Genomic DNA, 12,866 nt, shown 5'->3' on the forward strand with positions numbered 1-12,866 from the left:
TAATAAATGGTTAAGGCAGCCAAAAATGACCCTGAAAATGGAAAAAAAAATACAGACAGAATTTCTCTTTTATGCTTAGTATTCACCTTATTTTTCAACGCTGAAAAAAGCTGTTTTCTGTGAATGTGTGAGACTTCTGGTTCATTAGCCACTGTAGGGAAATAACAAGAAGAATAACAACGTGCAGTAAACGGTAAAACTGTTTGCACTACAAACAAGTGTGTTCATAATTAAGATAATACATAACAAAAATATGGTAAGACACACCAGTTTGTAATATCAAAAACCAGCTGTTTTGGAAGCAGATGAGACCGGAAGCCAGACACATTACATTTACAAAAGGCCGCGCCCGCTCTTACAGGAAAAAATAATCTAAATAATAATAGTATGCGTTTGCCCTAATAACAATATGCTTTGATGTTTCACTACTGGCAATAATGCAAGCTTGTACTGTATAAATCCACACAGATTCAGAGGGAATTCACTTTTGTTTCACTGTCAGACTCATGAAGAAAAAAGATAGTCTGGCAAGATTTGGCAAATCTACTGAATAAACACGTGGATAAACGAGACAGTCGCTCAAATAGACAGAAATATCACATTCTACGAACAAAAACCTGCTATCATAACACAAAGAGTGTCCCTACTGGCAGTTGCATCTGTAAATAACATTATATTAAAAACATTTTATATATATCATGAGTATCTTATTTACAATTGACGGCCCACAGTGCCATATATTTCATATAACTTGATCCTGAAGCAAACTCACCGTTCTTCATCTAAGGAGGTGATCTGACAACATGAAAGCACCGGCGTTGTATGTTCACAATGTGTTGACCACAATTTTTAAAACCAAAATGTGTTGTCATCCTCCGAATGCTGCTGGTGAAGATGAAGATGATGATGATGATGATGGCATTTAAAAGACACGGATCATATCTGGTCCATTAGGTCAGTCACCGCGTCTCCAACTGTACATCTGAGATGGTCCCACAACCCAAATTGTGAGGAAATCCTGAGAAACAAAGGATTGTCTAATCCTTCGACATTTTTCATTGTCTTTATTAAGGTTTGTAAAGTCACATGACTGTTTCTCTTTCCTCCTCCACCACCGGGATGGTTTTTTCCACCTGGACGTTCTTCGAAGGTTCTTCCTCTTGTATATGGAGCTCCTGACCCGAGGACGGGATGGAGTTCTCAGAGACCGAGCCGTTCTTCACGTATCCCGGAAGGTTCCGGTGGCCGTTGAGGGAGACGGGCCCCAGGCGGGTGGTGAGGTGCAGGGCCAGAGGGCCCCGTGCGGTCACGTTAGTGACGCTGGTGTGAGACACCATGGGTCCATAGCTATACGTGTTACTGCCACTCCGGGCTTTTCTCTTGAAGTCCAGAGCGAGAGTCCTCCTACTCCATGACTTCTTGATTTCTGCTTGGACCTAACGAGTGATCAAATTAGAATATATGTGACCCTGGACCACAACATTAACGGTCTTAAGTGTCAATTTTGGGAAATTGAGATTTATACATCATCTGAAAGCTGAATAAATAGCTTTCCATTGATGTATGGTTTGTTAGGATAGCACATTATTTGGTCGAGATACAACTATTTGAAAATCTGGAATCTGAGGGTGCAAAAAAAATCTAAATATTGAGAAAATTACTGCTGCTTCACAGTCATTTAAATCAACCCATTAATTCTCATTAATGTTCGTGACAACAGCACACTAGAGTACAATGAACTGCAATATTTATATGGACAAAATCACACGATTCAGCCACAGATAATAACAGATTTTGCTTTTATACAACCGTTCAACTGCACAAGTATGTACATAAATAAGGGAGGAGTGCCTCAAAACCCCTCTTGTGTGCCATTGATCAAACAAATGCTCCTAATAAATAAATATAGCTATTAACAACAATGCACTTATATCACCAGCGAATACACCATGAGCCAGAGAAAGAGAACCAAAAAGGTCAAATATAATATTCAGTGAAGAAAAGTTAGTTTAGGATTAGTTGGGAAAGTGCATGATATTGTAAGGTCAAATTTTGTATGATTACTTTATTTAATGTATCAGTAACACTGCAATATAGTTGCATATTCATTAACACAATAGTTAACATGAACTAAGAATAATTGTATATATTTTTAATACTTTATAATACTTAACTTATGAAAATTTTGTACACATACCAATTAATTGTAATATTAAAATGATGTAGAAATAACAATCTAACAATGGACAAATAAAATATTTCAAGAGGGTTACCAACGTTATGTTATGGGTTGGGGGTTGGTTAAGAGAATATATGCTAATTAAATGAAACGATTAAAGCAGTAAATCTGAAAATTTTGTGATATAACCAATTATCTGCCAAAGTTTTAGGACACAGAAGCGACAGAGTATAAAAGTTAATTCTTACCTCTCCATTGCAGAAGCAATATATAATTGCAACAAAGAATCCCTGGAAAATAGAGCATGAATATAAAGATACAAGTTATAGCAACATACTTTGGTGTCTATGCACAATCTTAATTGTCTACATCTTTTTAGAAATATTACCTGGAATGAGTTAAAGAGCATTTCATAATGCATCTGGATTTGCCACGGCACCCCAGACACTTCTGTATAGGGCATTGCCATGAACACAATGTAGTGAACCCCAAACAACGGCATGAGGACCAGCGTCGATTTCAACAGCTTTCTGTGGCATAAAGAAAAAGATAACAAAAAGAGATAAAGAACCGAACTATATTTAAATATTCAATACTGTTCAAAAGTTTGGAGTCAGTTTTTTATCTATTTTTTTTTTTTAAGTAATTGACACTTTTATTCAGTAAGGATTCATTAAATCAATCAGAAATAACAGTATAGCAATTTATAATGTTTCAAATAAAGGTGCAAAAAAAACCCAGTGTGGTTTCAACTTCAGCAAATCAGCAAATTAGAAAGATACACACATGCATGTATATATTTAAGAAAAATGTGTTTTGTTTATATATATAATATTTATATATAATATAAATTATATATGAATGTAAATATATATTTTGTATAGTGCTTTTCATAATACACATTGTTTCAAAGCAGCTTTACAAAAAAATGCATGTGTATTTATATATACATAATAAATACACACAGTACACACACCACATATATCTAAACAAACACTTTTATTTTGGATTTATTTTAACAGCACTAATATATATATATATATATATATATATACTGTATATATATGATTGAAAATATATTTAAAATTACATTTTTTCATATATTAAAATAGAAATCAGTTATTATAATAATATTTCACAAAATTCTGTTTTTTTACTGTAGTTTTGATCAAATAAATGCAGCCATGATTAACATAAGAATCTTCTTTCAAAAACACACACGCACACACACGCACGCACACACACACACACACACACACACACACAAAATCTTACCTATACTGTTGTCTGGTGTCACATCTTCCTGCATTTGTTTCTCTAAGCTTTGTTGCCAAGACTCTGATTATATTGAGGAACAACAAAAAATTTACCTTTGGGGAAAAAAGTATATGCACTTATTAATGCGTCATAATTAAGACATATCTAATAGACACATGACCTAACTGCATTAACAAATTATTCTTACAATGTATTCACATTCATGGAACTGGCAGACAAATAAATATAATATTTGCAATTTACTTGAGACACATGAATGAATCATATGAAGCTCAACAGAACTAACAGTCAAATGTGTACACACTTGAATGTATTTATACTAAACTTTTTATCTAAATAATTCTGTCTATTTTTATTTATGTAAACTTACAACAATTGCTGTCAAAATAGGGATCTGCACAATCCATTTCAGGTTTCCTGCGCTTAAATCCCAGCACCTGTAGATCATAAACCAGATGAGAGAAAGCTCAATCCAGACATCCTATTAATATTTAATAGATAGTATACAAAGATACTGTGTTTTATTTCTAGAGTCTTTTGCAAAACATCCTGCATGTGCATACATTATTTACCATTTAGAGAATATTTTATTTGTTCCGCAGGCTGAATTAATATTGCATTCCTGTATAAATGCACACATGGCAATATTGGCAAACAGTGTGAAGCACAAACACTTACTCAGTGTCAGCAAGAGTGGCTCTCACCATATTTAATAGACAGTATACAAAGATACTGTATTTTATTTCTAGAGTCTTTTGCAAAACATCCTGCATGTGCATACATTATTTACCATTTAGAGAATATTTTATTTGTTCCGCAGGCTGAATTAATATTGCATTCCTGTATAAATGCACACATGGCAATATTGGCAAACAGTGTGAAGCACAAACACTTACTCAGTGTCAGCAAGAGTGGCTCTCACGCTGGCCCAGATGGTTACAAACATTGCAGGAACACCTGTTTAATGAAACCTTTAGTGACCTTTACTTTCAAATTGCTACATACAGAAGAACCTCAGTGCTTTTTAAATGAATAAACTAATACATAATTGTATTAGTTTATTTGTTCTTGTATTGCAAATAATAATAATAATAAATTAATTAAACATTTTTTTATTTTATTTGTTTGTTTGTTTTGTGGTGGTGGTGAAAATGCTGGCAAAGCATTTATATATAAACCTGAAGTACTGGCCCAGCAGAAAAAAACACAACAAACAACAACAACAAAAAAATCCTACAGTTGAGCCCTGGCTCTGCAACACTGGTTTAAGCAACAGAGAAGTGGTTTAGCTTCACAGCATCCACATTGTATGCGCTGTGCATGTACAACTTTTCCGCACAGTGTGTACAATGCAGGAGCCGTGGAGTCCAAATTATATCCACAAATGCAGACACATTTGCTGTTGTCTCTAAGAGATATAGCACATGTCACTGTGCTGCACTGGAAACAATTAGCAATACCTCAAAGTAACTCTTGCCATTGTTCAAGAGTAAAATTAAAAATCTGTTTGATATACAAATTGACAGCTAATTTAAATTAACTGGAGAAGATGTCCATTAGAAGCACTGATTAAATATTTTGGATGATTTGGTGTCTGTAGCCAGAAGCCGAATAATTATGTCCTAGTGTTGTGTTTTGGACATGAGTCTACATGAAGAAGATTGTTTACTCACCCCAGCCAATCAGAGTAAAGCCCCAAAGGTACTTCCTGTCTGAGAAGAAGGTCATGAAGATAAGGCTGTGCAGGTACAGGCCTTCCACCAGAATCCAGTAATAATTAGTCGCCAAGAAGTACAAGAAGAGAGTGACAGCCACCTTGCATCCAATCTTAAAGGGTAAAGTAAAATCGATTCAGCACATATTGATTAGAAGCATGTGTTCCAATTTCACCTTCATTTGGTTTTGAGTTACAAGCTATATGTAACTTGACTCCCCCTCAAAAATCGACATTTGTAGTTTATATACAAGGACAATTTAAAACAAGCTTTGGAAGATAATGTAAGTGGTTGCCTCTGAGATGAGGAAACAAGATATGGCGTCAGTAGCCAGAGCTATGGAAAACTACCTTTTTCCAAAAAAGTCTTGTTGAATCACGCCAGTGTCTTACAATGACCAACGGCATTCAAGCACGCCACATGGAGGCAGCTCTCAGCCTATATAAAGTGGCACCAAACGCCAAATCCTCAGAATCTTTTGATTGAGGAATAACTGGTGAGCTCTACTCGAGTACAGTAACACAGACAGCAAATGTAATGTCTCATTCCCTCATCTCTGGGAAGTGAGGTTACGAGAGTAACCAGAGACTTTCTTTTTTGATTTTGGTTCATTGCATCGATAGCTGATCATATGATCATCACGCTGCATTATCTGTGTAGAACTGACCCAGCTCACAGAGTGGTGTCTTGGAAGAATATTTTACATGAAACATTGAGGTGGTGGCCACTGCCAACACCATACAGAAGTTGCACAAGCATCAGTGGTTAATCAGCCGGCCACTCGTCATAATATTATAGTATAAGCAGAATTGCAGCAGCATTACTGGTGCACATCAATTATAACATGGACTACAGCAATGCCGGCATCTTTATATACAGTTAACAGTGGTGGCTTCCCAATGAAAGGAAGCCTGCCAAGCACCAGGAGCTAGTTGAAGAGTGCAGGAGGCAGGGCTGGCAAACTCGTTGTGAGCCTCTGGAGGTGGGCTGCAGAGGATTTTTTAGGGCAGCCACTCTGCAAAAGGTTTACACTACTAGGCATCACTGGGAAGGCAAAGAGAAAGGCTATCAGATCTGCGACCGAAGCCACAGAGAAAGCCACTAGGTGGCTTTGGATTAAGAAGGCAGAACCGTGGGCAAATGCTGCTGGGACGCAGGCCTGGGTCTGATAAACTCCGGCCGGGTCGTCTAGGCGAGGGAATATGATGTTGAACAACCCGAAACACCCAATGTCCGCAGGATACATCACTGATGATGTGCACCAGCTCATCTGCATGATTAATCTTTCACTAGTGCTCATTAATATTATATAAAGCAACATCAGATCACTGGTGCCCAATAAGCACAACATAAGGCAACGAAACAGTCCTTAAGAAAGGTCTGTGTTTTTGCACGGTGTCACCTCTCATTAGGCCATCAACAGATAATTGTCGAGGCAGTTCAGTGTGCAGACTTCACCCATTCCCTGTGGGGAAAGTGCTGCAATAGGCCTCACACGGGGAACCAAAATGTTGTGGTTCTCACACATGACAGAAAATTAATGTTATGAGTTTTGGTCACACTTTAGTTAAGGTGTCCAGTCCTCAGTCTACATCTGAATGAGAAAGATTCTGAGGATATGGCATTGGCACCACTTTACATTCAAGATTCAAGAGAACTTTATTGTCACATACACATCACAGCCATATACAAGTATAAAGATGGGGTGAAATGTCATTTCTCTAAGGCTCGTGGTGCAACATTTTCAGCTGACACAACATAGAGAGATAGGGTGCAAATATCAAGGTAAAAGTATTAAAACATTTAATGGTCACACTTTAGTTTGGGGACCAGTTCTCACTATTAACTACGACTTTTGATCAGTGATGTGCAAGACGGCATTAAAACATTTATTCAAATATTTGGCACATTCCAATGCCATTGGCCAGTGTGAGACACTGGTGTGATTCAATAAGGCATCAGAATTTTTGGAAAATGGTGTTCCCTATAGCGCCAGCTACTGACGCAATGCAGAGTGAACCTCAATCGAAAGGGATCTGGGCGGCTGCCGGTTACTGGTCCAAGTCAAAAGGGCATACCCTCAAATATTTATTATATCCTGGTCTCTGGATATGACTTGGGACCCATATTCATGACAAATTAGAATATCCATAATCCTTCCTGTTACTGGGTATGAGTAACTACCATAGTTACTATAATAGTCTTAATTATAATGTTTAATTAAAAAGGAAATTAATTTAATCCACATTAAGCTTAACTGAAAACCCTGTTTCCTGGTTACGCATACATGTGGAAATTACAGGAGCATCTTAGTGGCAAGTCAACAACAAATGGCTTCAGAAGATAGCGATGCTCCCAAACTACTACTATGGCAACAACACAGTGTGGGATTTCTCTGCTATGGACTTCACTGTTAGATATGATTGTATGTGTGCTGCACTTACAAACTTGGTTTTGTTGGCAGGAGGGGCTTCTGTGATGGATTTGAGATCCTCCACAGTGATGCGCTCCATTTCCTGCAGCGCGGCACCCGAGTACAACACCACGTCTTTCACAAATATACTAATGGCCCTCAGCATGAACGATACAAACAGGTGCATGTGGATGTAGTTTCTGGTGCAGTGTAGTCGCCTGAAACATAAAAGATACAAAAGAGAAATGAGGTCAAACAGGGGTAATTAGTTGTGAATAGTGTGAGGTATCAAGGTACATGAACAGACCACAATGTTGCAGATTAGTACCGTGCAATAGCAGATACTTGGAGCTGTGTGAGTGTGTGTGTGTGTGTGTGTGTTTAGCTGCTCTCCAATGCCCTTTCACAGAGGCTAGAAGAACAATACTCATCTTAATTAGAGCCAGATGAGTCTGCCGCTGACTGTAACACATTATTTGGATTTAAAATGTTCAGAAAGCACAAATGTTGAAAATGTAGGGCTCAAAAAGTAAGCTATAAAAACAAAATTGCAAGCATGTGTTACCCAAATTCCCTTAAGGTTTGTCTACACTCTCTCAAACTAGTTTGACCGGAGCAAGTCTATTAAGTAAAAGCTCCTCCAGATTTGTTGCAGTCCTCTGAAAGAAATGACGTTGCAGCCAGAAGTGATATTTACATTACAGCTGTCAATAGGTAAAAATCTACACAAATCCCTATATTATAAATATATTTGTATAGTTATATTATATAGATAGTTTGCCCTTCACCCACCTCTACCTAAATCTATACCAATAATATAAAAACGTTATAATTTAATGCATAGTTAACTAATAATAAACGTAAATATGTGACAAATATTTTAGTTGTAATATACTATTGTATGGATATTTTCAACTCAATTCAGTATTCAATGAACCTAAAATGACTCATAAACATTTGTACATTTCTTCAGATGTGTAAAAAAGTTTGCGTTTTAGATGCTGCCAACATATCCATCCTGTATGTTTCAGTGTTTATGCTAACGTATAAAATCATATGTGTGCTAGAATCAAATGCATACTGTATGTTTATTCATATGATCACATTAGACATCGGAGCTAATGTCATAGGGAACTTTTGTCTCAAAAGGATACTGTATTGATGTCAACTAAAAGATTACAGCCACCTAAATGTCTGCACTAAAATGCCCCCTTCATTCAACACAGATAGCAATCAATAGCAAACAAGATCAACTCATGAGAATGACAGATCAATTTGTGCTATAAGAGTACAATTTCAAAAATGGTTTCAGAACCTGGTCAGTAATAATTGTGGGTCCAACACCAGACAATCACCACAAACTGTGTGATATTTTAAAGTTAACATGGAATCAAAATTAATTGTCCTTATTATTATGATTGTTGGTATGATTTACTGAGTGTTCTGAGGGGTTGCTAGTTGTCGAAATATACCTGAATTGATGATAACCATGATATTTACATATTCTTTTCATGTTAATACTACAGATATGACAATATTGTAAACAATCAATATTGTAAACAGGAAGTGCAGATCAGCAGTAAGTGCAAAAGCATGTAATACTACCAATAAGACTTTAAGACTTTACCAATAAGACAAAGTCATTTGAATGCTGCTCTTTTCATACTAAACAACCGTCATTGTGAATAATCTTCTCTCAGATAACGGCTTTTATAATTCATAGCATTCGTCACTCACGTGAACAAGCACCGTTTAGCATCTGATTTTGTGCTTTTGATGGCAGTGTCTATTACTGTCAGTGAGAGGAAAATCATGGCTAAATAATGTAGTGTGTGGGTGGCATACGTTGCAGTTTAGTTTGCTTGCCCTAAATGTTTCAATGAGGTCTTAGATGTGCTGTTAAGCTTAGATATCATGGTGTTTTTTTTTGTTGTTGTTATTGTTGCTGGTTTTTTTTTTTTTGTGATACTGTGATATCATTATTATAAATTATTTTGGTCACGATAATTGTGCAGTGAAAATCTGACATAAAGAGAGCCCTAGATGACTGCATATTGATTTATAAAAAATATTTTTTGTCACGCTCAGAAAAACTTTTTTTTAATATTTTGTTTCCATGACTTTTCCAGGCCTGGAAAACATATTTGAAATGCAATGATTTTTCTAGATTTTCCACAGCTGTGAGAACCCTGTACTAGAGTGCAGTTAGCTGGTTGGGTAACACTTTACATTAGGAAACATTAGTCAGTGTTAACTAGTTTCTTATTATCATGCATATTACTAGCATATTGGCTGTTTATTAGTACTTATAAAGCACATATTAATGCCTTATTCTGCATCATCATATTCTAGATCCCTTAACCCTACCCAATAGCTAAACATAACTACAACTACTTCTACCTTATTTACTATCAATAATCAGCAGATTATGAGTTAACTGAGGGGAAATTCTCAACTAATAGTGAATATATGTTCCCCAATGTAAAGTGTTACAGAAAGTTCTAGGAGAAATTACATTAAGAAAAGGTGGTTTCAAATTAGGGATATATATATATATATATATATATATATATATAAAACAGTCAACCAAGGCCATAACCAGGTCAAATTTGTTTTATAAAATACAAAGAAATAGAAAGGTGAAGGAAATTATAGGTCTAATTCTAGTTGGAAATTTGCAAATAATATTTTTAAAAAATATGCACACATTAACTCTTATTTGTATGCCCAGTGTGTAGAAAATGCAAAACGTTTCTTGTCTCGTCACATTTATTTAGGAATTATTTTCAATTCAAAATGTCGATTCGAAATTCGAAATTTGAGTAAAAAGAAAATATCACTGGCTATTACTGTCAGTTGTTTAACATTTCTATCATAATACAGTTGTCAAATATGAAATGTTTCACTACTTCCATCTTACCTCAGATTCTTTCAACCTTAAAACTGATGCTTTGCACTGGAATTCACGCTCTGCTTCTGTGAACCGTAAACCCCGCCTACTTTAATTTGATTGGCCATTCTAATCATTTTGACATTGACGAGAGATCACAGAGGCTAAAAATGTAACATTTAAACCCTTTTGTCATCCTAACAATAAACTGAGCCATACAATTGTCATTTTCTTTTGTGATCAGTATCCATTCCTATTTTTGTTAATTCAGAGAAAAATCTGAGTTATTTCTTACTAATACTCTGAAAATGCACAGTTCAGGTGTTCAGTTTGGTCTCTTCTGCAGCCAAGCACGTTAAAATATGAAACCTTTCGGGTTTATTTTTGTTATTCCGCTCTCTCCTCTGGAGAGGTTTAGAGCAGCTGTGTGGGAATCACTTGCCTCCTCGTCATTAGACTAACTGCTGTTTAACCACCGTCCCATTGGGAACTATTGATCGGGAAGCTCAGGAGAGCTGATCCGTGTAGAGCCGGCGTCCCGAAGCGTGCCTCAAACACTGGAGCTAATGTTTGAGAGTCACCGTGCCGCATGACTGATGTCCTGGAGCACATGCACCTGAGACCATACTACTGACACTGTGAGCGCAGAGCATGGAAACGCTGGCAGTGGATCAGCAACAGCCCAAACGAGCCCTTATTAAAGTCATTTTCCTGACCTGCATTTCCTGGTGCCCAGGCAATGAGCTGGCTCTTAAGAACACGGAGCACTGGAGCCGAGTCAAGCTAATCTGGTACCTGTCAGCAGCTCGTTCCGCACACGACCCGACCCTTTATTTGAATAAGCCCACTGGATAAATAACGACGGGAACCTCTTTGCATTAATTAGTAATGAAAATGGAACGACTGAACGCAAAAGTAATAAATGCACTCATATGTCTTCATACTGAAAAAGGGCCAGTACACATGCTGGGAGAACTATTAGAGAAACATTCATTTGATGCAGTTCATTTGGAAAACATTCATAGTTCTTCATTCACTGTCACTGTAATTTACAAATGATTAATGTTAAGCTTACTAATCAATAATTGTTTTATTAGCGTACTCATTGTGTCTTAACTATAACAACGTGATCTCATGAGTATCTGAATGTATTTTATGTAACACACAATCACTTACGTTTGCATAGACACAAACACAAACAGTCAGTGCTGGGTAGTAACTGATTACATTGTATTATGTAATCAGAAATGTAGTACTTGTAATTAGATTACATTACATTTTAAATGCTCATAATCAGATTACACTTACTTTTAAACCCTGAAGTAATGTAATCTTTAAAGCATTTCATGATTTTATTTTTTTATAACACTAATCCCATTCATACTTTTGCGTTCAACGACAATAAATAATGTCAAGTTATTCAAATCTTTAAACAAGTTAAGGTTTAAGTAATCTAAAAGTAATCCAAAAGTAGTCAGAATACATGACCTAAAATGAGTAATCTAAATTACATTACTGACGACAATTTTTATCATGTAATTTGTAATCAGGAGCAGACTACAATTGGTAAATAACCTACCCAGCACTGCATTCAGTATTTACATATTTATGTAATTATTGTCACTGGACAATTTTCTGCCGATTACATTTTTAACATTTGTAATATTATATATAGTACTCAGTATTAATGCAATTAGCTTGTAATAAATTTTATCGTTTTTAATGTAGTATTTTCCATGGACTAATCTAAAGTGAGAATTATTAACTCTGGATAACCATTAAAAACTTCGGTAACACTTTTTATGAAGCCCGTATTTATAATACATTATAAGAGTATTCTTAAGGCATTATAATGAATGCATAATGCATTATAAAAAAAAACCTTATAATATGTTGTATCATCTCATGAGTAATCAACAGTTTTAATGCATTATACTATTTACTTATTTGTGGTTATAGCTTGTTTTAAGATTATGATGATTTATAATACACAATGAACACAATGCATCCACTTAACTCACAATGGATTATAATTCCCATAGTTATAATGTATTATAAGTCTCATATCTTTCCATTGTTAACTTATTACTTTACTTAAAGCAGACAAAGACCACTTATAACTAACAACAACAACAATAATAATAAAAATAAAAAATAAATTTTTTTTTCTTAAACAGCCATAAGATCAGATATCTGATCAGATGAATGTGTAATACGGCACATTTGATTTTAACTATATTTATAGTAATATCAGTAAGATATTGTAGATCTTAAATAAATAATGTCAAGATATGAAACGTATAATCCATTATAAATGAAGTGGATTTAACATGGTGTTTATTGCGTGTTATAAATAATCATACTCATAAAAGTTATAACCACAAATAAGTA

The 12,866-nt window shown here is 35.6% G+C and overlaps 1 protein-coding gene across 1 annotated transcript in view; it reads right to left on the bottom strand.

Moving 5' to 3' along the window:
- Window positions 1-755: 755 nt before the first annotated feature.
- The window catches only part of LOC107708585 (parathyroid hormone/parathyroid hormone-related peptide receptor-like), a 23,168-nt gene continuing 11,057 nt past the window's right edge, over window positions 756-12,866 (bottom strand). The window contains exons 5-12 of the mRNA XM_016512849.1: window positions 7,617-7,835; window positions 5,131-5,284; window positions 4,354-4,414; window positions 3,828-3,894; window positions 3,455-3,549; window positions 2,568-2,709; window positions 2,428-2,469; window positions 756-1,436 (exon numbers count right to left, since the gene is read on the bottom strand). Coding sequence (XP_016368335.1) covers window positions 1,083-1,436; window positions 2,428-2,469; window positions 2,568-2,709; window positions 3,455-3,549; window positions 3,828-3,894; window positions 4,354-4,414; window positions 5,131-5,284; window positions 7,617-7,835 — 1,134 coding nt within the window. The 3' untranslated portion in view covers window positions 756-1,082. The remainder of the gene's footprint in view (window positions 1,437-2,427; window positions 2,470-2,567; window positions 2,710-3,454; window positions 3,550-3,827; window positions 3,895-4,353; window positions 4,415-5,130; window positions 5,285-7,616; window positions 7,836-12,866) is intronic.

The sequence above is a fragment of the Sinocyclocheilus rhinocerous genome, unplaced genomic scaffold (genome assembly GCF_001515625.1).
Source record: "Sinocyclocheilus rhinocerous isolate Xijiao unplaced genomic scaffold, SAMN03320098_v1.1 scaffold25, whole genome shotgun sequence".
NCBI classification, from domain to species: Eukaryota; Metazoa; Chordata; class Actinopteri; order Cypriniformes; family Cyprinidae; genus Sinocyclocheilus; species Sinocyclocheilus rhinocerous.